Source organism: Beta vulgaris, chromosome 8, assembly GCF_026745355.1.
Source record: "Beta vulgaris subsp. vulgaris cultivar EL10 chromosome 8, EL10.2, whole genome shotgun sequence".
In the NCBI taxonomy this organism is placed as follows: Eukaryota; Viridiplantae; Streptophyta; class Magnoliopsida; order Caryophyllales; family Amaranthaceae; genus Beta; species Beta vulgaris.
Window position 1 is genome coordinate 48,685,667 of NC_079209.1, and position 27,395 is coordinate 48,713,061.

General features: G+C 36.9%; 1 protein-coding gene across 1 annotated transcript in view; it reads right to left on the reverse strand.

The window, feature by feature from the left end:
* LOC104883433 (hypothetical protein) overlaps nucleotides 1-26,768 on the reverse strand; it is a 30,114-nt gene extending 3,346 nt beyond the window's left edge. Inside the window, exons 1-16 of the mRNA XM_010667961.4 lie at nucleotides 25,916-26,768; nucleotides 23,123-23,451; nucleotides 22,575-22,763; nucleotides 22,403-22,486; nucleotides 19,057-19,116; nucleotides 15,911-15,958; nucleotides 14,468-14,667; nucleotides 10,996-11,514; nucleotides 8,805-8,928; nucleotides 8,498-8,695; nucleotides 8,252-8,341; nucleotides 7,391-7,453; nucleotides 1,562-1,636; nucleotides 1,431-1,481; nucleotides 689-766; nucleotides 38-172 (exon numbers count right to left, since the gene is read on the reverse strand). Coding sequence (XP_010666263.1) covers nucleotides 38-172; nucleotides 689-766; nucleotides 1,431-1,481; nucleotides 1,562-1,636; nucleotides 7,391-7,453; nucleotides 8,252-8,341; nucleotides 8,498-8,695; nucleotides 8,805-8,928; nucleotides 10,996-11,514; nucleotides 14,468-14,667; nucleotides 15,911-15,958; nucleotides 19,057-19,116; nucleotides 22,403-22,486; nucleotides 22,575-22,763; nucleotides 23,123-23,451; nucleotides 25,916-25,979 — 2,307 coding nt within the window. The 5' untranslated portion in view covers nucleotides 25,980-26,768. The remainder of the gene's footprint in view (nucleotides 1-37; nucleotides 173-688; nucleotides 767-1,430; nucleotides 1,482-1,561; nucleotides 1,637-7,390; nucleotides 7,454-8,251; nucleotides 8,342-8,497; nucleotides 8,696-8,804; nucleotides 8,929-10,995; nucleotides 11,515-14,467; nucleotides 14,668-15,910; nucleotides 15,959-19,056; nucleotides 19,117-22,402; nucleotides 22,487-22,574; nucleotides 22,764-23,122; nucleotides 23,452-25,915) is intronic.
* Nucleotides 26,769-27,395: the final 627 nt, after the last annotated feature.

Genomic DNA, 27,395 nt, shown 5'->3' on the forward strand with positions numbered 1-27,395 from the left:
ACAAGTTCGATCAGCAGACCATATATAAATTAAGTACCTGCAAATCGGTACATTCATAGATGGGTCTCTTTTTTCCCAAATAGCTTTCTCCAACAAGCTTAGAATAGTAGGGAGCCAAGGAGGCTAGTAAATTCCTTTGTTGTGGCAATTGTGGCATCGACTGTGATTTCACCTATAGTTGCAAAATATGATGACTGTAGCTCATTATTTCTGAGAAATAGTAAGGCAAAAATCATTAAAGAAATTTCAGAAATGTAGGAATATTAAAACATAGGAAGCAGGAATTTGTTTTTTCCCATTTCAGAGGAAGACATTTCCAAGAACTTTGCATTGTGACCCTCCAATCGAACTTTGGGACTATTAGAATGCTAAAGTCACTTCCGCATTTGTATGGATCTCACTTTTCATGCGCCCAAATATTTGGTTGATAGGTGAAAGTTGTAGCCAGTAAAAAGGTTGTCTCGATATAGCCATAATAGCAGTTAAAATCCAAAGAGAAGACTCACAAAATTACAAAAATATATTTTCTTTACTAGAAAAAAAAAACATAGAAAGTAACAAGAATGCTAGAGTATCATCCTTGTGGGAAGGGGGTGGCAGACCAGAAAAAAATCAATGAACCAGCTACTGTTGAGTACTGTAGTCTGTAGCAACGGAAAAATGACCAAACACTCGGCAAAAAGAAAACCTGATTCTTGCTGATGTCCACCAAGATGGCATTTGTCAACTTTGAGTGCAGTTCAGAAGATTTGCTCTGTACACCAACCTACATATGCAGGATACCAGTCAGATGCTTACAGCAGCAATACTACCAGCATGAAATGAGACATTACACATAACAAGCGTCAAAAGTGCTTGTACATAGGGATGAAAAGGCTAAAGTTTTTCAAAAGTCAAAACACCCCTAAAATATAACGACATAGCAGAGAAGCTCAAACATGTTAGCAAGCTCTTGGCTTGCCACAGACAAGCAGATGGAAAAGCCCAACACGTCAAAATCTTTTCCCATAGTCATTACACCAATTATACAGGGATAGTGGAAACTCCTATATGGAAACTGCAATGCAAATACTGTGGTTGTTCCCTGCTCAACTATGGGAGGCAGGGAAAGAAAGAGAAACAGAATATCAGAGTAAGAGCCACAGAGTAGACATGATAGCAAAAAAGACAAAAAGTGTACACAAGGCACACAATGTCCAGGATACGATCACGTATCACCATCAATAGCACCAAAAATTCAACTGCCACAAATTATTTGTTATAAGCAACAGTACAGCCACATTGCTTAAAGAAGAGCAAAAAATATTCAGAAAAATAAAATGAAGGAAAAATAGGAAACATATAACACAGGTCAGTAAAGTCATGAAGCATAACCTAACAATTTATCAAACGTTACATATGAGTACATGACTGTGGAAGATAACACTTACTACATATGGCACAGGTGCATCAAGAAAATCGAGCATATCATTTGGTAAAACCTGGCAATGCATTAGCAAAGTTATTAAGAAAAGATGCTTTGCTTATGTTGTTGAAAAAACATCATAAAGAAGAAAAGTACCGGCATTAACAGGCTCTGCCACTGATAGGGACGTATCAAAGGAATAAGCGAGAGAACTGAAGCTGACAATATTCCCTACATCAAGAGTCAAAAAACATGTTCCATGGAGGTAAATAACACATTTCAAATGAAAGCGAAAGTGCTGGCACATTATATCTCAAGATGCATTACATTAGAACCATTCACTTGCTTATTCAAGGAAGAGAATGTTGCACAGGACACATAATTGACACAGATTCATAAAACCTTCCCTTTCAATTAAGCTGCTTTTCAGAGCAATTTAACATAGCAATGTGGTGTTCGTCTATTTTAAAGGAAAAGTGGCAAGCCACCTTACTGCTCATGGCCATTCCTGCAACGGATATTGGAATTGCCATTACGTGAAACCCCGTTATTTAGTGCTGTAATAAAAACCACATCCTTCTTGCCATTTCATCTGTGCGCAACGGTGACTCGCCATATTGAAATGGTTTTTTTTTTCTGTCAAATCTGTTATTTTGTCAACAAAATTGGCCAAACTATCTTCCCAATTAGTTATGTAGAGGATGAAAAATGATTGCAACAGTTTTACACTGTTCACATACCCCACTTTGACAATATCTTTTAACTAACATATAAAAACAATTGTTATGGGATCTGGCTCAATGAAACTATTAAATAATTTCTTATATTTTAAACTAATAAATAATTGAAGATACTAATGTTCACATTTGTGTGTTGGCAAGCAACAAAGCGTGCAGATCAAACAGTTCCAATTTTAGAAAAAAGAAAAATTTATAACAGCAACAACAACGGTGGTCATCTATGCAGATTTTTTGACTCCACTCACTTCTATCAAGTGCTATACGCTGTAACAAATCTAATTTCTTCATATCATTCTTAACATCCCCTTTTTAAGTCAATTTGGCATCCCTCGAGATCTTTTAGAATGTCCATAATCCCAACTCTCAACCACCATTACCTGTAAAATATATATGAATGTCTCACATCCCCAGACCAACATGACCTATTCTTTCTTATCTTATTCTCGATAACTAGAATTTCGTCCTTCTTTAAGATATCTTCATCATAAATGCATCACTTTAGGTGTACCCACACATCCATCTCAAACATACGCATGTCTGCTACTTCATCTTCCTAATACGATCCTTGCTAGATGTCTAACAGTCCAACTTTGTCTCAAACAAATAATTTCTTTTAGGTATAATGTTATTAACTTTGTCTCAATATAGATTTTCATATTATCAACTTTCTATAATTTTTAACACATACATAACTAAAGATATTAGAATCCAAAGTTGTGTTAGAAATATATGGCGGAAGTTGTAGTGAGTTTTATAATTGGAAGACAATTTTGATGACTGATGGCAGTATAGGAGAGCAATGTTGGGAAGTAGTTGATTTTAATTGCTTGCTTCAAGTCAATAGTACATCATCTTGTATTATAGGTAATTGGTTAAGCAATGCATTAACATTCTTAAGTTCTGATGTTTTTTTCCTTAGTTAGATTCTTCTAGGACATTAGATAGAGTAGATCATTCTAGGTATAATACAGTCACTAGACTTTTAAACAGTGATATAAGGAACGAAATTCGATACGAAACGCGGGACGGAAACGGAAACGGGAAACGCTACCTTGAGTGAATCGGGAACGTTTGGTGTTTAGTTTAATATATATATATATATATATATATATATATATTATATATTATATATTATATAATATATATATATATATATATATTTTTAAAAATCTGAAAAAACAGAACTAAAAATGTATTTAAAATTAAAATATTAATTACCATTAATCCATTTCTCAAAATATGATTACATAAAAGAAAAACCTCCATAGTTCATAACTTCATACTTCATAAGTTCATATTACCTAGTACATAAACGTCCAAAAGTTAACTAACAAAGTGACAAACACATGAAAGGTTTCAACTCTCAATTACATCATCAAAATATTTTTAGTTCTCAATCTGCATATCTTTGCCTCTTACATGCAAATGTCATAGTTGTGTCATTAGCTTGTACATTCAAAATTATGAACACTTGAAGAAGAAAAAGGAAACGCCATGACCACCGTACTGAGACGCGAACCGCAGCGATTTGGGTCGCGTTCGTTCCGCGATTCGGTACGAATGACTCAAGACGCGATTCGGCCATACGTCCCGCGTTCCTGGTTTCACTGCTTTTAAACTCTTTCCTTCAAGATTTTTCTAGATTAATATTTTAACAAGTTGTGCATTGACAAACATGAAACTCAAGTATTACAACCATTTAACGATGAAGGTGTATTATTTTTAGAGTATAATTCATCACTGTTTTTGGCAGTAGTATAATTTATTTTATTCTTCACACTTTGATCTTTCTTTATTTGGCAATTTTTTTTTCCCAAGTGCCCCCAATTCTCTAGTTGGTTCCACAAGGCTTATGATACTACCCCAACTCACCCTTAATGATTCTTAATGCAATAAAAGATTACTTTGTCTTGATAGGGGCTTCCACATAAATTAAGCCAAGCACTACAATAAGCTCCTCTATCAAATTTTACGTAATCTGTGCAAGATACTAAGGGGGCGTTTGGTTACCACAGGGTAAAGGGAATGGAATCAAGAAAGGGGTAGAGGAGGAAAGGAAACCGAAACCCTTAGATTTAATGGGTTGTTTGGTTGGCACATTTGTCTTTCCTCTTTCTTCCTCCTCTTGCTATTCCATCCACCATAGCACCACCATAGCACATCTCTCTTTGATACCCCAACCACCTCTCCACATCCAGTACTGTCGTCGGCCCCTCCCGACCCCGATTCCGCCGCCGCACCGGTACCCTCCCCTCCCCTTGCAGCAGGACCCACAACCCGTCAGTCGCGTCCACCATGGAACTCCTTCGCAGTCAATCCCCCTGCGTCTCCCCCTCTCGCAGTGCCTCCGTCGTCGCCCTCCCCTTCCCCGCCGCCCCGTCGCATCCCCCTGCCCTTCTCGCCGCTGGACTTTTTGTCGCCCCTCTCTCTCTAATCTTCCATATTTTTCTAGGGTTTGTGAGGTGAGTGGTGGTTTTGGTGGTGGGTGCTAGTATCAGATTTCAAGTGGTGGGTTGGGCAGTGGTTGGTGGTCTTAGATGGGAAGTTCTGGTGGTGGTTGGGCAGTCGTTGGGTGGTCTTAAGTGGGCGGTTCTAGTGGCGGTTGGGTGGTGGTTGGTTGAGTAGGTGGAGGAGGCTGGTGGTGGTAGTGATTGGGTTAGGTTGTGATGGTTTGGTGGTGGTGGTTGGATGTCAAGGAGGTGGTCAATGATGAGTCAAAGAAAGGGAATGTGAAACCTTGGGGGGGTGTGGGTAATCAAATTAGAGGGATTTGGGGGTAAGGAGGGGAAAGGGGGAGAAAACAAACCTCCAAAACAAACAACATAAAAGGGAATCAAGAGGTTCTATTCCCTTTCCCTTTCCAGTTTCCTCCAAACCAAACGCCCCCTAAGTATAAAGAACAATAACACATTGAGGGAAATTTTCCAAAGCTCTCGTTATTCCTTCTTATTTGGTCGGAAAAATTGCTAATGTTCCAATTCCGTCCATTCATGGCTCTTTCACCACTATATTTTATCTCAAGTTTGAGTCCATCTACCTCTTAAAGGTGGAGTTTCGTTGGATTTAGAAGTTAAATGTTCCCTTGCAGATCCGAAACTTTGTTTAGATTGTTCTCTCCACCAAAGAAAGACTAAATAAGAGTAAATTTTTTTGTTCTTCAAGAATGCTCTTTTAGCAGCTACCACCTGAAAACACTTCCACCTTCTCTTTCATTAGCCTTCCGACTTTCCTTAGAAGACAAGAGGCCTATGGCAACACCTTCATTATGCTCTTTGTTCAGGTAAAAGGCTCCAGAGTCCCGAGTGTTGAACTTTGCATGTCTAGCTTAGATCTCCTGGAAGAGGATAAATTTGGTATAATTTGGTTATACCAAAAAGTTGATATCTTTTATTCCGAAAGCTATTTCATTGATCCATCCCTTCTTACTAAAAACTATTTTCATGAGTTTTATCCTCCGAATTATAAGACTAGGATAATCCTGCATCCCTTCCCTAAGTAGCCTCTTTGGCCATGATGAAAAATGCAGGTCATCTTTGTTTTTCTTGGTCCCCCCACCCCCCTTTCTGAGCTATATATTAATGACTCCAAGGGAGAGACAGATTGGGATTTTATTACTAAGAATCATAATGGTGATCTTTGTTTGGAAGGTTGTAAGGCTCTTCAAAATTACTGTTCTATTTTCCACGCAGAAGCATTTGGTCTCCGAGAAGCCCGTAATGAAGCTTCGATTTTAGGCATTATAAATCTTCTTGTAGTAGGAGATAACAGTTTGTTTTATTCCATTCATAGATTATCGACATATATCTGGGAAATTGACAATATAATTTGGCAAGCTTAACTCACAGACGGTGGACTTTATGGCAAATCGTGGCACTCTTCTCGATCAATTACATATGGGTTCACCTCTGGTTCTTTTGCCTTTTACGGCTCTCCCTGATCATTTTCCAAAAGGATGCTTTTGGGTGGCCCTTTTCTAGGGACTTGCCTAGTTATTTCTCCTAATTGAAAAAGGGTTAATACTTCCTAGTTCAGAGAAGGGTTCTTAACATGAAAGAACAAAGCCTTAGTCAAAATGGCAAAATTTAGCATGGCTTCTTGGTAAGGCATACATGGGCCCTAAGCAAGCTGCCTATCACAGGCTTCTAAGCCCACCTGGGTAAAAATAAGTTGCCCCCTAAACCCCCCCCCCCCCCCCCAAAGAAAAAAAAGGAAAGGAAAACTGTCTAGTGCTAGCAAATGAGAACAATGTGTTTAGACTTGGAAATTAATAACCCTACCCATCAAACTACTGTCTCTGCCTCACTATGGATACAATCAATCTCCTAGGCGTCGTTTAAGAATTAGCCTTCAGACGCGGATGGTACGAGAAGTTTACATGTGAAATCTTTTTTCCTTGAGTAATAGGTGATTAAAGAATAGTAGCAAAAGTTTAATAGGATGAATCGAACTAGAGCGAACACCTTTACATAATGACTCCGAACTCCGAAGAGCACATAAGACATAAAATTGAGAGGACAGAGTACCTTAGGACAGTAGGATGACACTAAAAGCAACAAAATAAAACAATAACTTAGATAACCAAAAGAAAAAAAGATTTCTGGTCTGGACCTCTCGTCTTATTTTGGTCACCTACCAAACTCCTAAACAAGCTTCAAACGAGATGGCTTCTTGAGTCAAACAATTAAAAATAAAATAAAAAACAGTTTTCTCTGGCTAAGGAAGAAGTTGGCCCAGTATCATAACGAGTGTCTGTAATCAGTTAGACGTGAAGGAACTAAAGTTCAACAGACAGACGGTCAATCTTATGGAAAACAGCTAAAAGAGGACATAAAGAAACTATGATCATATACAGCTATAAGGGCAGCTGCTTGGAATCAACCCTTTTCACTTGAGATAAGTTATCTAATGCAGGAGTAGTTTTCTCAACATTCAATCAAACATCACAGATTCATTCCGGGCATGCTTAATTTTTTTTTTATAACCTCAACAGACAAATCAACGAAATTCAGAAGCAGAGCAATGATAATCATTACGAGTTGCACCCTTAAGGATAATTCTATCTTTCAAAATAGATTAAAGCACCGGGTCTGTAAAGATTTCTATAGCTCATGTTTAGAAGATCAAAGTAGCATAAGGATGAGTGTATGAGAGCCCTTCTCCAACATATTAGAGAAAGCACAAATTTAGAATGCCCTTCACAAGCTGTATAGTAAAGCCACTTATACTTCATTAAAATTATACATACCAAATTAGAGCAAACAAATATGATCTGTTTCTCTAGCAAGGCTCCTGCAAACAATGTCAAGACCTGCAAATTAGAAAATCATTTAGTTAATACCCCTAAATGAGTTCATTTAAGAAGTGGAGACAAATATTAAGAACTTAGAGTTAGTCTTCGTGGACCTGGTTCACAGCAATATTATTGTGGACCAAAGCCACTTATTTAACATAGTCCTTTTATTCCATATAGTAACCTTTTAAAATCTTAAGTTATATTATACAGTTACTAACTACTATAGTGACTGTTTTTTTTAAATAGTAACTCTTTCTTACATTAGTTTATCATAATAAAAATTTTACTTTCTGACATTGTAACTTTTTTTTTTCATATAGGCAATTAGGCAAACTTTACAATCTATATCTACTTATCTTTTATATCTATTTTTTTTTTATATAATAACCTTTTTTTTCATAAATCACATGAATTAGCATTAGGTCCATACTGAGCAGGTCCATATAAGGCTTTTACAAGAACTTATTATAAGCACAATTTTATTGCTTTCTATGCCGAATTCCAAAATATCATTGATGACTTTGTGCCTTACAAAAGGTATATCCAGCAACAACATAACCTTATTACTTCAAAACCAAAAAGGTAAAGAAGAGAAACAGAAATGGAGACAGCGAAAAGTAGAAATTCAGTATATTTCTCCATTTAATCATGGTTTAATTATCTCATACGTCCCATACGACGAGCAACAAGAATTAAAATTTAAGCAACTCTTTTTAGGTCCCAAAAGTCTTTAAAGGCATATGTAAAAGTCAGAACAAGTATATAAGAAGAAACAGGAAAACTCATCGATTCATCAGTTTAGAGAACACTTACATGCTCAAGCCTTAAAAACCCACAAATGCATGAAATGGTCACTACTGATAAAGATGTAGCCTCTTCCTCAGATATCAACGCATTCAGTACCTTGAAAAAGGGGAAACACATTTTCAGATGCTAAATTTGTTATATGTATAATCAAACAAGGAAAAAGTAACACTAATTACTTGCTACAAAAGTTAGGATATACTCATATTAGATGTAAAATTCATTAGTGTTTGAAGGTGAATAAAGTCTTAATACCTCTACCCTCTCAAGGCTTGTCCTACACGATTTTAGATCTAGCGGTGAGCCAGAAACATCCAGGGCTTTTTCAGTTGGCCTATGAAACTCCAAAGGATGCAAATGCTCTAGCGGATGAAAAGTAATACCTGAACCCCTTGGCGGACAATCAACCTTGTAATATTCACATATAATTTGTAAAGACCCATGACTATTTGCCTGTAAAGGTTTGAATTCCCAAGTACATAATTAATAGCAAAAAATTAAGATACAAATTACAAGAAGGCTACTATAAAATGTCTAATTTCATGGGAACTGAAATACAGACCTTAGCCCAGTCAAGTATGTCAATATGGCTGCTAAAATCTCCCTGGCCAGAGATAGATGTTTCTCTAATATCTGTCTCATCATTCTCACTCCTCAATTGTCTCTCGTCACAAGGAGAGCCCTGACTACATAGGGAAATTAGAACATATCATTCAAGCATTCTAAAGTCAAATATTTGGTGAAACATGTCATTATGATAATATTATATAGAGGACATCCAAGCATTATGGCATTCTGGTAGCAATAATACATCAAAAACATTAACAGCAGAAAACTTCCCATTAGACTTCCCATTTCTAATTATTGCACTATTCATGAGTAAAGAAAATCTTCCAAAAAGCTTTTTTCCAATATAGAAAAAACATAGTCATGTGGGGTCTTTTATGATTCGTCTCATGGAGTACATTGCTACTAATATGTAATTAAAGATATTAATGATACAAAACATGCATTGACAAACGTGAAAGTGAGAAATGGGAAGTTTACCGGGGGATGGAGGGAGTAGTAAAATAACCACCAGCCAACACAACTTTCACTAACAAAAGGATATACCAAGATCCAGATATGCACAAATCTGGAAGAAAGAATGTTACTGAATGATCCTCCCAAAAGGAAAGGAATGTCATTTTTGCAGAAAATAATAATAATAAGTGGAATTAACTGAACAGCATCCTTCACACATTTAAAGATTCCAATTTTATTGCCTAGTGTTCACCAGCAAGAAAGTAGTGTACATATAGCAAGTTTATTTTCTGAAAAAAAATCAACACAGGCTACCACAGTTCCGAATGTCGTGTTAGGTATCAGGATCCTATCCAGTTCAATACACACATGACCTGGAGGAACCACTTGATTTTTCATTCTAAGTTTCTAACATATGCCAAGACAGATAATGAATAGTTAAGATCATAAAATTCAGTTTAATCTTCCTCTCTGTCTCGCGCTCAACTTAACCCAAAAAATGCAAAAATAAAGATAAAGACTTCTTTGAGAATATACTCTTGCCTTCTAAGTGTCTCAGCCTTTTTCTATCTTTAACTATAATAAAGATTCCAAGGCAATCAACGATGATCCAACATCTTCTCTTTATTAGCGTTATTGTCACTCATCGATCATCTTTGAGGGATGTGTTGTTCTACTTGGTTTCCCCTTTTACTTCTTTGTCTGGGTACTATAGATGGGCACTTTTTTTTAATACCAAATGGGTAGTGATTTATTCTTCTTTCCTGGATTTGTGGTTTGAATAGATTCAGGAAGTAGAAGTTGGACAAGTCACGATTTTGAGAGTGGAAGAGTTTCATTTTACCAGGTTGCATTTATAAGTTCATACTCCTAATTAATTGAGCTTCATATTTGTAATTTTTGGAGCTCCTCTTCTGTTAATGTTCACTTTTACTTTTCTTGTATATTCAATTGGGTCTCTCCTCAATCTGTTATTGGGAATGAAGATACAAAGAAGAATAGGAGAGACAAATATTGCAGAAAACTTGGATTTGCTGTGAACCAAATGCACCTTTGTGATACCGATAAAGGAGAAAGAAATTGTAGAGAGAGGGGGGGAGCGGAAGCAGGGTAAGACGCCCAAAGAAAAGAGAGAATCTGTGGAAAGTTAGCCAGCAATGTTTTTTTCCGATATCTATGCAACGATCCTTTTTTAGAGTTTGAACTTTGAATAGCCCCAACCCCTTCCACATTACTTGTACAGCAGTCTTATAGCATCCATGGAAATGAGGTCCTCAATGATAAATAACATAAACATAATAATGATGATGATAATAATAGCAATAGTAGTAATCATAAAATTAAAACTTCAGGTCCTGAAATATGGAGTTTACTCCAATATTATCTTAATAATTATCTATGGTTATGAATTTGTTATAAAGAAAAACTTAGACGATGGTAGATTTAAGCAAGTGCTTAACAGTGTGCCTCTTGCTCATTGAGGCACTTTAGAGGGGATAATTTGAGCCTTAACTCCTTAAGCCACATCTGTGTCTTTTGATGCACTGCAAAAAAAAATTATAAAGATATTTTTTCTGCTACATCTGTGATAACCATGCAAGCCAAGAGTATAAAGCATTAAACTCAAAATCATACTTTAGAATTATGCAATGATTGATTCGTAGGAGGCAAAAACCTTGTCCCAACTTAAGCACAAGATAGTGAGAGCTAATGCAAAAGCAATCACATACCTGCAGGAAAGTTCAGAACTCTCAAACTGCTGGTGGCGAAGCAGCGGCCAAACCGCACCTGGTATAGACTTTTCCATGGTTGGCTTGCTCGTAGAAGAGTTATCTACATCGGTATCACTTGCTTCATAATTTTGTTTGGTTACAATAGGCTCTTTATCAGATGCAATGGTATCTTTTTCATAACTTATGATTGTAAGAGAATCATCAGTATCATCCCTCAAAGTGGAGGAGATTCCCTCGAGATCAGAGTTGGCTAGCTGGCTTCCTACATCATTCACTGTAGTGGAAGCAGTCGTTCCACTAGAACATGATTGAGAAGTTACCACGGTTTCATTTGTGTCATCCTCCGAGATATGTTTTGAAACCGTGTCATCCTCCGAGATATGTTTTGTTGACAATTTGACAGTCATTTCGTCATTTTCTTCTAACCCTTCTACCTTGTTACCAGTATCTGCCATTTCCAGATCCAAGACACTGATACTTTTTGTTAAGCGTTCCAATCTTTCTTCCATAAATATGCTGCACAGAAACATCAACATTTCATTATACGAGATCTACCAACTGTATCTTAATCTTGGCTATTACAAACAATCGGTTATCGAAGGGACTAAAACAGAACTTAAATCATGCATACAACATTAAGAAAAGGGAAGCATATTAATTCCAGCTACCAATCTCTCTGAGTGTCGATGGCTCAAATCTGGCTCATCAAAATTCAAAGATTAAAGTTGTATAACTCCTCCAGTTTACTTTAAGTTCCCAGTTCAGTCATGCTGTGACCCTATGTAGCATGGAAACGTTTGGGAAATGGTAAAAGCTCATGTCCCAAAAGTTTTTGTGCTTCATGTGTGACCCTATGTAGCAATGGAAATGATTGGGGATCAGGAAACGGAGAGTTTCCAAACAAGGTAACCTCAAGTCCCAATCAATTCTGGTCTATATTAGCACGAAAATGGCTAGGGTTTCGGGAATGGAAATGGTTGGGAAGCAGGGAAATCTGAGGTCTCAGAGGTTTCCGTGCTTTATGTGTAACCCAAAGATAAGTCATAACAGAAGAAAAAAAATAGAAGGGCTCAGAAAACAAGAAGTACATCTTACACTTCTATAAAAAGTTGTCTGGTGCAAAAAATCATTACCATTAATATTTCCAAATTTTGACGCAGCAGTTAATAAGTGGGGACTGGTTAGTATAGTTGGTTTGCATATTGACTTTGGCGGAGTAGAGTCCAAGTGACCACTGCTAATATATACTTCTATTTAGATATATGAAGATGATCCCAACAACAGTAGGATGGGCATTGTACTGACAAAGCTATTAACATTAAGATGAATCATGGGCCTTCTCTTCCCAACGATATGAAAAACATCTGCTTTATATTAATATAGAGATTAAATTTCTCTTTCTGGGATAAAATAAGCTTGTATTTAGATAAAGAAAATATTTTCAATGAAGAACAAGTTAAAAGGAGGCCAGCTTTTCAAAAATTGTAAACAAAGTAATCATATAAAAAAATAAAAGAAACAAGACACACACAAGCGAATTAGGAGCCACTTCATCCCACAATTGAAGCAAGAGAATCAACTTTATCCCACACGAGTAAACTCTTCTACACGAGAGGTGTACGATAAGATAAGGCTAACCTTTATAATTTACCCCGGGGATTATGGAGTGGCATTTTTGACATGAGATGAGACTGTCTCACACTCAAATTGGCCCCCACAAAGACTCCCAAATAGATATTAAATATAAGATGGTAAGAATGAAAAATATGTATCTAAGAAATGCAACAATATCCTTGCATTGTTGATGCCTTTCTAATATAATGAGAAATTACTACTCCTTTTGTTTTCAAATTGATGCTCCATTTTGTCTTTTGCACTATTCACAAACTCTACTTTGACCATAATTTTCAACATATGTATAAAACCCAATGTTAGCATATAAGATGATGTTGAATTGGTCGTGAAGTATATTTTGAAAATATCAATTTTTAATAATGTTCCAATCATGTATAGTTAGGGAGATTAATTGTCAAAGTTGTGCATTGGCAAGTGTGCAAGGCAAAATGGAAAAATGGAGCGTCTATTTTAAAAAAGGAGGTGCTATAAGCCTATAACATTACACTAAAAGCCTCTTACGGTCTTATCAAACTCCCGCTATGGGAAGGAGTCAGATTGATGCATTTGCAGCGTTATCTATTTGCTTTAGTTACCCCTACGGTCATGAAGAGGCTAAGTTAAACCCTTGATCAAAAAGGCAACAATGATCTAATATTCTACAACAAATAAGGATCAATTGGTGAGACTTTTAGACCCACACCCTCGAGTCTCTCTTCCCAACCAAGCTGACGTAACGAAGTTCTACTACCTTCTTGTCAGCCATTATCACTGGAAATCAAAATGCAAGGAGTTTCAGAAAAAGGTTCTTCACCTTCTGGATGAATCTGCCAGAAACATCCAATAAGTCTCAAATTACCTACAAGCAATTTTAGTGTCGACAAGACAGTGGGAAGGATATTGAACAACCAGTACTATTCCCTATAATGGCATATTCGGGCATTCATGTTCTTCATGGCCAGTGAATTGTAAGAAAGAACCCTAAATGGAAAATCTCGTCTTTGAGGAATCCAAAATACAAAAAAAAACTTAAATATGTCAAGAACACCTAGGCATTGGAGCATTTGCCTTAATTGATTACTTTCTCCTTATACTAAGAGTGGAGACTCACAAAAAATTCAGTAGCATAACTTAATGACAAGCAAAGCCCAAAAAAACTCAAATGCAAGTATATAATAAGATGGATCCACTATTATGCTACCTTCCTAATTGTAAAATTTTACATCCTTTCCAAAGCAGAAACATGAACAAAGACCGGCATATAACTTCATATACTATTGTACCAGGTGTGGAGAATCATTCAGCCCATCAATAATAAAGCAGGAAGAAGAAGAACTCATTAGCAAGGGTACAGCTTTCCATGTACTACATCTCAAAATAGTTACCTTCTAGTCTAAGTCGTCAACCAGAAACACCCTACCTCTCTGCCCCCAACACGACAATAAAAAAACAAAACCTTGTAATAAAACTTCTTTCTCCTAAAGCAGTAATCAATTCTTCAAGTCATCTTATTTTGAAAGATATGTTATGAACCAAGCACATATTAAGGGAAATGTTGATATTTATCTATTGTAGTATAAAGAATCACGATCCATAAAAATTACCCAAGTAAGAATGCTGATTTGGCAATAAAGAACATCCTAGTACACAGCCTGAATAAGATACTCAGATTCAAATACAAAGTTCTGAAAAAACCAAAATGCAAGAAGTGCAGCCACAACGCTAAGCCCAAAGCCTTAAAGCTACACTTATAGCTGGACAAGTCAATCTAAAAACAGTACTACAAAACAAACTTAAATGAATTTAAGCAACAAAATTCATAACAGAAAGTAATTTTGAGGTTGTGTTAACCTACCTTTTCAGTACACCAAAATGCAACCCGAAAAAGGGTAACCGTGAAAGTATGCAATAACAGCGTTTTGTGGTAAATATATACCGTCCCAAGCATGAGCTAACAGGTTGGCTATCAGAAATCAAAGAAATCAACCGGGAAGGTTTATCCACAAGTTCTTCCATCAAAATACAACATCCGTACAGAGTTGAATTATCAGCACCCTGGGAAACATAGTTTGCGTGAGAAGCTGCGCAGCTTAAACTAATATTCCAAAACAGATCGATTTCTTTTATTAATAAGGCAACTTTTCCTATAGAGAAAAAGAAATCAAATAGAATGGTCATTAGGTATAAGTGACTAAATTGTGTTAAAAGTATGCAGGCATTACTAGAAAAAGGACTAATACAGTTTGAATATAAGAAATGCGCATAATAGTAACCCAAAAAACAAACATAACTCGAAAACCTTTCAAGGAAGCTCTTTTTAAGACCACAGCCATCATTCATGATGTTCGACAATTAACTCTCAGCTCAATATTTCTCCTGTAAATAAACCTCGCCTAGTTGTCCCTTATAGAATGAACAAACTCAGATCAATTTCGTCTAAAGGATTTCGCACAATGTAATTTGCCTCCTTGCTCCCAAAAATTACACCACCAAAAACATTAACAATGAAATGCCACCAAAGATGCAAGATACCACCAACTTAAACACCCTTCTGAAGCAGTAGACAGATCTCAATGTCAGTTTTCCCAATTCCTGTGTAAAATATCCCACCTTGCCTCCCTGGTTATTCCATCTCATTGAATATTTAGGTATCTTGCAGATGCACATGTTGTGCAACATCAAACACCTAATGCCCCAAGGGCCAAGAGAACCAACACGAACAGGCTATCTTGAAATACATACTTCGCCATCACCAATATCTAGTATATATTGATGTCCAAACTAGCAATATACTTGCTTTGAAGCGCATTTGTTTATCAACAAATAAACCCTTAGGGATTTATCACCTAAGTCAAAGCTTAAATCCATTCTATAAGAGGAAGCCAAAGGTTAGTTCAGCAGGACGCAGAAAACCCTTTCTACTGACCCTGGAGTAATTAGCAAGATAACCTATTCCCAGGATGAAGATTTTATCCTTCTTATGAGGATAATGACTTGTCACCAGAACAGGTGAGGGGGGCTCACTCCCAAAAGAACGAGTAATCGGCCATCTGCAGCTCAATCTTTGGTCTTTCTGATACCCCTTCTATTCATATCATTTAAAGTGACTGTCTTTCTATTAGCAAGTAGACATAGGTTTCTTTATGGTTGCTTGTACTCCAAATTCCAAACAACCAACCAGATAGAGCCTAACAATGTAGGGAATACACAAAATCATATATAAATCCAATAAATCAGATCACCAGCAACCAAGCTAACATAACAGGCAGCACAAAGGATACAAAACTCAACAAATTACCTGCTGCAAACGAAACACGAAAGACAACTCACTCTGTTTGAGATGTTCCTGCAAAGATATATAAATATGTTAAAAGCAGTTGAGTGACGAATGCCAAATTATCCCTCACTGCCCCTTAAACCCAAATAAATACCAAAATGCTTTAATTGTCCATGAGTCACAAACACCCCCCCCCCCATAAAAAAAGAAAAAAAAAACAGAGAAAAGGGGGAAACAAAAACAGAACTGAAAACACGAGCAAGCGTTGGAGGTAAATTGAAATTGTAAAAGCAGCATAGTCTGATCAAGCATTCAGGCACTGCTCTTCATTTGCAGGGAATGCAAGCTTAATGCAAGGGCCTTAGTGTATATTTACGGTTTTTTCACCATATACTCTTGACAAAAAATTTTTTGCACCATATACCCTTTCAACTTTCCAAATTCATCATATACCCCACACTTTTTGAAAAATACATCAACTTACCCTTTTGACTAACGGTGTTAGACTTCCGTTAGTCATTAGGCCATAATCCTCTCCTAATTCTAATTAACTACCTAAACCCTAAACCCTAAACCTAATTAACCAAAAAAATCTAACCCTAAAAGCCCACTAACCCTTACCCACCCCATCCTTAGCCCACAACACCACCCCATCCCCAGCCCCCAGCCCACCACCCCTAACCCTAACCAGCACCACCACCTGACCCACCACCACCAGATTTTCGCACCCCCACCCCACCTCTCCTCTGTTTTGCCGGACCCCACCCCACCGGATTTTCGCACCCCCAACCCCACCTCTCCTCTGATTCGCCGGACCCCACCCCCACCTCTCCTCTGTTTCGCCGGACCCCACCCCCACCTCTCCTCTGTTTCGCCGGACCCCACCCCACCAGATTTTCGCACCTGACCCCCACCCCTACCTCTCCTCTTTTTTGCCGACCCCCACCCCACCAGATTCTCTCCTCTGTTTCGCCGGAAAAACGCACCGCTGTTTTTCGAAGCTCTCCTCTGTTTCGCTCGCGGTCTCTGTTTTTCAAAGGGGAGGGGGATCGCCGATCTCTGTTTTTCTCCTTCAACTTGATGTGGTGTGGGAGAGGATTCAGGGTGTGGTGTAGTGGCGTTTGGGTTTAGGGCCGTGGTGACTTGCTGTGACCGGATTTCTCGTTGGTGAGGTGGCGTTGGGTTCAGGGTGTGGTGGTTGCGCGGGAGCGGAGAGGGGAGTGGGGTTGCCGGGGAAAGGGGAGGGGGTGGGGTTGCCGGGGAAAGGGAAGGGGGTTGTGGCTGGGGTGGGGGAAGGGGTGGGGTGGGGGAGGGGCGGTAGGTGGGTGGTTAGGCTAGGTTTAGGGTTAGAGGGGAGATTAGGGTAGGGTTTAGGGTTAATTAGGCTAGAGGGGGTTAGGGTTTAGGTTAGTTAACTTGGGTTAGGAGGGGATTAGGGGTGAATGACTAACAGACGTTAACATCGTTAGTCATTAAGGGTAAGTGAGTGTATTTTTTTTAAAGTGAAGGGTATATGGTGAATTTGGAAACTTGAAAGGGTATATGGTGCAAAAAAAAATTTGTCAGGGGTATATGGTGAAAAAACCGGTATATTTACATCCTTCTTTCTTTTATCATGTAATCAGACACATGAAGTTCGTCAAAATAGCCCCATTGACACTGATGTGCCTTTATAGCCACAAAATACAAATTGAAAAGAGATTTAATTTCATTAACAATAACTACGAACAAGTAAGATGACTCCTCTGTTTTTTATTGGTAACATAGCTTTGACTTTCACACCTCCCAACTCACAACTTTGACCATATTGATAGTTTGCAAATATACAATAAGATAAATCCAACATCTCACCTACTAAATTATTTGTATATATTCGCCAAAAAATTCCGATTTAAGTTGATAATTGCAATGTCTTGACTTTTCCACTACTCGGATACTGATTACAACAATACTTTGTGCTAATATAAACTCCCTCCGTCCCTTAATAGATTTCCCATTTCTAACTTGCGCACGATTCATAGGTAAAGAAAATCCTCGAAAAATACTTCAATATAAAAGATAAAACGTAGTCCTGGGGGGTCTTGTTTGATTTGTCTCATTGTGTACATTTGGAAATCAAACATTTATTAATTATACTGATATGTAATTAAAGATATTAATGACACAAAACGTGCATTGGAGAAATGGGAAATCTAGTAAGGGACAGAAGGAGTATAACTTAAATTTTTATTATGTAATACATTGTTGGATTAGCTTCAATGTATATTTTCATGATATCAACCTTTTGTAATGTTTACTAATTGTTATTAAAGATATTAATGGTCAAAGTTATGTGTTGGGTGAAAGTCAAAGTGTTGCAATGATAAAAGAACGAATGAAATATATGAATAGTGCAAAAGTCAGGGTGTTGCAGCAAATAAAATTACAGGCAACAACCAGGTAATAAAAGAGGAAAAGTGGTAAACCATTCCATATAACCTGTTTATCACCAACAGAACCCAGGACTAGCTGGAAGCCTTAAGCACTAGATTGCAATCACCATGGACGGATTTTCATAACCACCAAATAATAAAAGAGTCAAAAGCTAACAATATCAAGAATTGAAGGTTTTGGGCCTTGTGGCTGCGACAAGATCAAAATTAAAGCTAACATGAAATGCAAGTCCAAAGTGGCTTTTGATGACAATTTAATATATAGCCAAACTTTACTATGGTCTAGCTCCCTCCTCATTGTCTTTTTTCTTTCCAACAGTCTCCCCAATCAGTATAGCTCAGGCTCACAGCACTTCCCCATCAAGTAGGATATTCCCCACACCATTCTTTCTCCTCACCACTCTCACCTTTTTCCCCTGCTCTCTTGCTGGTCAACAAGCACCACCACTTTAGCTCAATGGTCCCTCCCATCGCCTTTCCTTATGGTCTTTCTTCCCTCTCCTACCCTTTCCATTCAGTCCACCAAGGCTCCAGAAATACATTACTTTCCTTTATATGTGATCTCCATCATAACGAACCCCTTTTAGATCTAAGCTTGGTTCTAACACTAGTACTCACTTCACAAATGAGTATTGACTTATCTGACTAATAAACTAATTAAAGAAAGAAAAAACACTTATGATTTCACCATTATCGAAATGTACACAGTAATGAAGTCAGTAAGATGACAAATACCTGTCCAAGAAGTATCTCATTCAACTCGCTCATTGAAGAACTCTTCTCAATAGCATGAACCTGTAAATACATACCAGAATTGCGTCAAGACCCCTTCAAGGAAAAAACATATGAACACTGAGCATAAATGCACTAATACATTGGCAGAAGATTAGGACAATGAAGAAAAAAGAAGGAAATAACTTGAGAAACTGACAAGTAATTTCCAATAATTTCATGTTAAAGAAAAAAAAAAAACGGGAAAGACAAAAAAATATGTTAAATTTAACTTCAATAACAAGATGACTTCTTAAAGAGATGCATCTCAATGTCTATAACTAAGAATTACTCATGCTTCCGAAACCTTCATGGGGTGCAAGTTGTTACCAAATGCACATCCAGGACACACAGTAAGCCCCACAAACAATGCATATCCCTCCCACGCATTTTGTCCTCACACATGCACGCCCTAAAATATCTTAGGAGATTTGTCATCCCAAAACTACTCAAAGCCAAGCACGCTAAATCGCGGAGCATTTTAGCACATGAACTCTGTAAAAGGGGTGTTACCATCAAATCCTCTTAAGCATAAGTGAGTATTACAATGTCTTATGTAGTAGAAGGGTAAATGACGCAACATTATACTTATAAACACCAATTGTAGAAGAAAGGGACTGGAGAAGGGAAGAAAGAGGGGGAGGGGGAGGGGGAGGGGGAGATTCTAAATACAAATCCAAAAAAAATTCAAAGCTTGATATGGAGTTAACAATGTGTGGACCATTACAGATCAAAGGAGTAAATAAGGAGAAGAAGGGGTTTAGAGTAGACAAGAATGAGGAAAAAGGGGAAGAAAGAGAGTAGAAATGGGGAAAAAGAAAGAAAAAGGGTGTTTTGTTGGGTCACGTGCCCAGCATGAGCAAGACAACATCAGATATTCGAAGTTAAGGTTTAAAATCCAGTAAAACTTTTTTTAGGATGGTTTTTGACAAAAAGTGATTTAAAAGGTGAATGCTGACAAATTTATGGGGATTTCGTACTTTCGCTAGGTCACGTGCTAGTCACGAGAAAGTCAATGCCGGAGTTTTGAAGTCAACAATGAGATTCCGGCAAAAGGCGTCCTTTGAAAAAAAAAAATGTAAAAGGTGGTTTTGTGTGAACACTTAAATTTAAAAGGTGGTTTTTGACAAAAAGTGATACTTAAAAGTTGGTTCTTGACAAATTCTCCGAAGTATAAGAATGTGGAACATAAGGTGTATAAGTTATCAAGGATTCAAAACTCTTCGAAATCAACTTTAGCACATCCAGCTAGTTCTATTTACAAGAGAACGCTAATAGGAGTATAGGACATCAATATTCACACACTAAAAGATGATTAAGATAAAAATGAGTTGGGGCACCCTCTAATATCACTGACAAAAGACCAACATTGACAACCCAACTCAAATTCTTGAAAACATAATTGACTTGTCCACTATAATACTAGATATTTTTCAAGCGTAAAATATCTATGATGAGCGAACCTGTTGAACCCCTCAGAAGGACAAGACCTAGGCTAAACAAAAAGCATAGTGACTCTCTATATAACCCAAACAAGAATTATCGAGTTATATCAATGCCTCAGGTTCTTTTACCACTGTGTTTACACCCTATAGGGACCTTCAAGTTACAAAATGTAGAACAAATATGAGGTTCAGGGTAAAGGTCTGTTTAAGTAGGCCTTTTTTATAGGTGTTCATTGTTGATTCTTATGTTGAGGACTACTTACAAGTTACAATCTTATTGTAGTTTTTTCTCCTACTTCAATTATTCTTTGTCTTTCCTTATTCACTAAAGGAAAAAGAAAAAAGAAAGCCTTATGCCTCATTCCTACAGCATTATTCCTAGTGAACTTATTGCAATTTCCAAGACCTAAAATTTAGGCATTATTTCATGTTGAAAGATAATGATACTTTTGGTAGAAGTATTTAAAAATGGATTTAAGGAAAGTACTATTGCATTACAAATCAAGATCTTTATTTATTCAAATATTGAAGGTCAAACTGTTAGACTTTTAATCAAAAAGTTCTACGAAGAATATCTATATGGGACGTAGGAAGTACTATGTTAATGAAGGGTAAGGAAGTAGGTCAGAGATTCGGATATCATTAGGTAAGGAGTTTCATCTATATTTCCCCAATATTGGCAAAACGTCATCTTGTTTTGGGAAAAGGGTGGAGTGAACAGTCCATTATACATAACACACGTGTGTTTCAGCTCACGCCCCAGTGTTCTTTTCTTATAATGCCTCCGTTTTTAAATTGATGATCCATTTTGGCTTACTTGTCAATGCATAACTTTGATAATATCTTTAATTATCAATTAGTTAAATAATATATAGTTAATATTTTAAATTAAAACATTGAACAAATCAAATATCATCTTGTGTACTAACATTTGTTTACAACAACCTTCTTGGCACGTAGTTTTAGGAGGATGGTAGATAAGGGGAACGAACAAAATACTTTAAATAATTTTTAAACACCGAGGAGTCATTGGGTTATAATGTGTTTAAATTATTTTGACTAATTTGCGTGACAAAGAGCTTGGTTGCAAGTATTCTGAAACAGAGAGACATATTAGTTAGAAAATATGGTCAAATGGAATATGTGATTTGTGCAAAAGTCAAAGTAGAGCAACTTCCGACAGACGGAGGGAGTGACTGACCACTGCTATAATATTTCCCTTTGTCTTTTTTAAAATTGAGAAATGATTTCTCAAAGCTTTTTCCTTGCTTTCTTCAGATTCTATGACTGAACCTACCATAAATGTTATTTTTACTTTTGATCCTTCCACTGCCTCAAACTCTGCCTAATACGGAAAGATGACAGCTGAAATATCCATGTGCATAAGAGATGAGTCCTCTTTCTCCATGCTTTCGTTCGATGGGATCTTTGGAAGAAACGAAGAGACTACAATGAACAGCGGGGCAAAGTTCATGAAGCTATATTCTTTTGAAGGTGTACCTTTAGATCTCTTTGCCAATAAAATTATGAACCGGAGAATTACATGGCATGTCAGGAGAGCTGGTGCTCTTCCCGGAGATCATGATAGTAGAAAATGGATCACAGACAGAACCAGTTCTTTTTTTCAAGTTGTCAACAGACTCCATCGACCATCATATCAGCAGACAGGCTCATTAAATGAAAGAACAAAAACAATACCAGTGAAGTGAGGTGGGTAGCCTAGGTTTTCAGAATACTTAATATCCCCATGTTGCCCTAGGTCAGTGATTACCGAGAGAAGTAAAAAAAAAAACACATGATAATTTTTATACATATTGAGACAGCACAAATGTTTAGTGGTAGACTAACAAAATTGCAGAACCAACCTCGACACCACCGGGGAAGCAAAAGGATAAAAGATCCCTGTATTTGAGGGGTAATTGCTTTTCTGGAGGATAAACAAATAAAACCTGCGACGAGAAGAAATAAAAAATTATGCCTAAAGATATGATGCCAAACCACATTAAAAAGACTTTACATGTGAGCTAGGGTATGCACCTGGGGCTCAAAGTTAGGCTCTACACGAGATTGATTATGACCACTTAAAGCAATTCGAAATCTTCCTGAGCCCTCAGACTTCCTAGCAAGTAATCGTTTTTTTAGTTCTTGAGCATCAAAACTAGGAGGAAGCCCAACAACTACCATGCTCTCCAAAAGTTTTGATGGCTCTTTAAAAGAACGCTGGTCCTGCATGTAAAGAGCAAAAGAAACAGATTATATACAAGGATTTACTAATATAACCCAAATTTTTGATAGATACCTTATTACCACCTAATTTTAAGTTTAGGTCTCACAAGCTCAATCAAAATTGGAACTACTCAAGTCAACTGGAAGCATAGCCAAGAATAAGGAACACATACATCACAAATGAAGGACATATCCAGAATGTGATGGAGTACGAACACAAAAAATGAAGCCCCAAACAAGGCAACCACTTACTATAAAAAATCAAGTGGTATCACAACCTAAGTCCCTCAAATCAATGGCAATACAATAGAAGAAACTGACATTAATTCACAGCCGAGACTTTGAAATGAAGATAATACCAATGATTCTAACTGAAAGCTGGCCCACTGACGCTTTTGCTTTGTTAACACTTCTGGATTGTAAGTGAGACTTCTTTTGTCGGAAGATTTTGAAAAGCCTTTTAGCACCTTTGATACCTGATTCTGTATTCTCTTTAACGGGGAATGAGAGCCATCGTCATTTGAAGAGAAGACTACGGATGGTCTTGGTGAACTAACAGAAGTAGCAGCAGCTGCCACAGCTCTAGCAACATCCTCTGAAGATGGCAACGAGAGTGAAGATCTCCATCCTTGGCTGCCTGAGGCTTCATTCTCAGCCATTACAGCAATTTCCTCAGTAAACTCTTCACCTGACAGAAAAAGAAAAAAAACGAAATAGGTTCACTTAAAACATGGAAAAGTAAGATGAGATAACATGCATAATCAGGAGATTCTCAAAATTTTGTGCATGCACTGCAGGCAAGTCAAAACAAGTAAAAATCTTGATTTATTTACACAAAATGTTTCAATGGAAAACCGAAACAGAACAAGTAATGGGTCCTTAGGATTTTTCCAAGCGCACCAAACTGATCTCAATTGTCGAAACTTGAAACAGCCTAAAGATTTAGCAAGAATTTCACCTCTACTAGTAAGCAGACTTTTCAATTTCTATAGTATTCTTTAAATTTCTTTTCTTTCTTCACGTGTATAAGTACACAAGTTCGAAAACCATGATCTAATAGCAGTCTTGTGGTGAAACAAAGTATGATAGAGGAAGAGACATTTTCTTCTCTACTTCTCCATTTTTCTTCTTTTCAATTCATGAACTTACCTCGATAAGAAAATAATGCAGAAGGCAAAGCAGATTTCCTCATTTTAAAGATTCTTCAAGATCTTAAGAAAACAGTAGACAATCAGGAACGGGTGGCGGGAATAGCCTATAGTCTCCAGAAACTCCCACGTCCCAAAATTTTTGTGAGAAACAATGAACCTAATTTCCGTTAAAAATAAAAGATCCCAAAGAATATTTAGTGTTCCTAGTGTCTTGTATAAATGTCACCCAGTCAGACCCTTGAGCTGTGCTTAAGTTACCAAGCTTCCATAAGTGCAATAATCATATACTCTCTAGACTCCTCATAGGTATTTTCCTAAATAAGGTTTTATCCTCCAGATATCTTTAAATAGTAAGATATCCATATTAGTACACTTCTTTACAAATTGACCATTACTGTCAACTTGCCAATGAAGTCTTGACCTGGTGGTAAAGAATGAGAAACAAGCCAAGCTAGTGCTCCGATATTTTTGAAGGATTGTGTGAGTGCAGTACATGTTCCATAATTTAAAAATAGTGCAATCCACAAACCCCTTAGTTCTAGCCTCAACCACAACTTTAAGCTGCCCACAGTGAGTTAATCTGGTTCCCTGATACTAGAACATCTTGAAGGGTAAAAATCGAGCCATGCGGACATTTTGCAGTGGAACAATGAGCATATCCAGACAAATGGTTGCAAAAGCCTGAAAGTTAAAAGCGACATAAATTATGGCAACTCGTATTTGCCCCTTTATCAAGCTCCTCCATACCATGGTCCTCACACAATATTAGAGATTTAATGGTAAATTACACCATATTTTTCCTACAGTAGAAATGCGTATGACTTTTGGAGTCAAGCATCAGACTCGGGATTCATCCTGCTCTACGAGGTCTACGAAGATCAAGATGAAACATAACCTTATTCTGGAGCACTTGAGACTAATATAATATGACGAATGCACAGTTTCTAACTATTTATACTACTGCTATCCCTTATAGAATGCTCCAAATGGGTTTGGCAAAACTTCTAATATTTGGTTGAGTAGAGTTGGTGAATAAGTGAAATGGTGGGACCACTTAGTCTATGAAGTATGTGAGAAGAAAGCATGGGACCTCCGACCAAAAGAAGGAATTGAGCATTCTTTTGGCAACAACCTAAAAAGTAAATGGTGCATATTATAGCTTATAAAGCATGAAGTAACAATTTGGAACAATGCCCTCTAATAGAACTTCGAGCAAACTACCCAAAGTTCCCCGAACTTTTTACACTTTCCCCTACTCCCCCCTACTTTCACCTTTGGTTACCAAAGCGAACACAATTTGTTCGTAACATTTATGAACTGGGTAGCCCTTCTACTCTTTCCAGCTTCCCAACCCTCCCCTCCCCACCCCCGAACAACACACACACACACACACACACACACACACACACACACACACACACACACACACAAACACTTTGCACTTCCTTCCTCGACAAGAATATGGTCAACTCATTACAATTTTGTCATAGGAAAAAAATACGACAAGCCCAATCCAGCTTCTAGTTTAAAACATCAACTGAATATTTATACTATCCACTTCCTATAAACTTCACATTTTTGGACGTTGTACCCACATGATCAAACTCAAACTATCTCCAAAACTCTAAACTTCCTGAATAACCCAAGCTCAAGTGAACTCGATTATTGCTTTTCCAAGCCCAAAATTTCATCAAAATCAAAACTTTTGCTATACAATTCATCACAAACAAACAAACAAATTCACCTCCAGCTTGTTAAAAAGAGTATTTCAAACCTCAAAAGCAACATGACAACAATCACAACCCAGAATTGACAACCATCTAACTACTAACACATGAATTGACATAACAATATACAAAATACCCACAAAAAAATCAGCTTATGTAATCCCACGAAAAAATTATATGAAAACGAAAAAATGAAAATTAAATTAGAACTTAAATAAAAAAAAATTAAGGAATCTTAACATACAAAAAAAAGGGAGAAAATTTGGAAAATCACCTTGTCTTGGGCAGGGAGAGTCTTCCTCTTGGGAAGAAAAAACCACCACTGGGAAGAACATCATGATGAATGATGTTGGGAATTATTAACTGGGATTTTTTTTGTAATAAATTATTATCATTTCATTTAGAGAGTACGATGTAAAAATATTAAATTGAATTAATTAGATTAATTAAACCTAAATTAATTAAGTAGTGTTGATGAAAGAACGGGTATAATTCGTGGGAAAAGGGAGCTGTATGGGAAAAGGGGGGAAAACCCGCAAAACCCTCATGTTGAATTGTTGATATTTTTTTTTTTGCCCAGAAATTATGAATTTTGTGCAATTGTCTAGCTTTTTCTTTTTCTTTCTTTGAATTTTGATCTCCTTGATAACTACTAATTAGGACGATTGTAGTAAGTTGGCAAAAATTAGGTGTTCAATTAAGATTAGACTTACTAAAAAGACAAGACCCCTCAAAAAAAAAAAAAAAAAGACAGGTCACAATTAGTTTGGATTTGTTTTCTTATTTTTTTTAGAATGAAATTAATTTATAAGTAGAATGTCATACGACATTTTCTTAAAAAAAAAAAAAAAAGCCATACTATGTCATCAGCATTCAGCAATATAAATCTAAACTGTTTTCGTATAATTAATATTATTTATCTATGTATTAAAACTTCATATTTTGTTGACTTGTGACCTCTTTTCCTGATGGTCTATGTGCACACATAAAAATGTCTTTACGAGCAGCAAGTGATGGTCTAAATGGTGTTGGCATCGATCACCTTGATCTCAGAGGTCCTAGAATCGAGTTTCACCCCTTACAAGAGTATATTACATCTGTATACTCCCCCCATTATGAATGCAGACCACCGAATACTTAGTCCAAATAAAAGAAAAAAAATAAAATAAAACGAGGTTAAAAATTCAAAGTTAAGCTATATCCGTTTTCCAGAAAACCCATTTCAGAATTCTATTTGAAAACCAATTTTAAGCCAATATGCAAAATCATTTTTCAAGTGCGTGTAACTAATATGATTTTTCATTAGATATGTATAGCTAAATTATGATCTTTTATGAAACATTTTCAAGATCTATATAAGTGATTTTTATGTAAGGGAATCACAAATACTTACATTTTTCCATTTGGAGATTCGAAAACGTTAACAATGTTTTTGTAGGCATGTTTTTATTGCCAATGGAAGATGAATGCGGATTTGACTACCTCGTTGTAAATGTTTTTGATTGAAAATGTTTTGGAAAAGAAGTCGTCAAAAAGTCTTAAAAGAAAACTCATAGACCTAATTAGATATTTGGAAAACCATAAGGATAACTTAGAAACTTATCCAATGTAAATTTTTCCGTCATGACTTCACAATTGGTCAATGAATCAAATATAGAGTTCGGGGGTGAGGGTATGAACATGATTGGAGATCAAATTCGCCCATTGGCATCTACTTAATGCGATTCATGTTCGAGTTTTATGCAAATAAATGG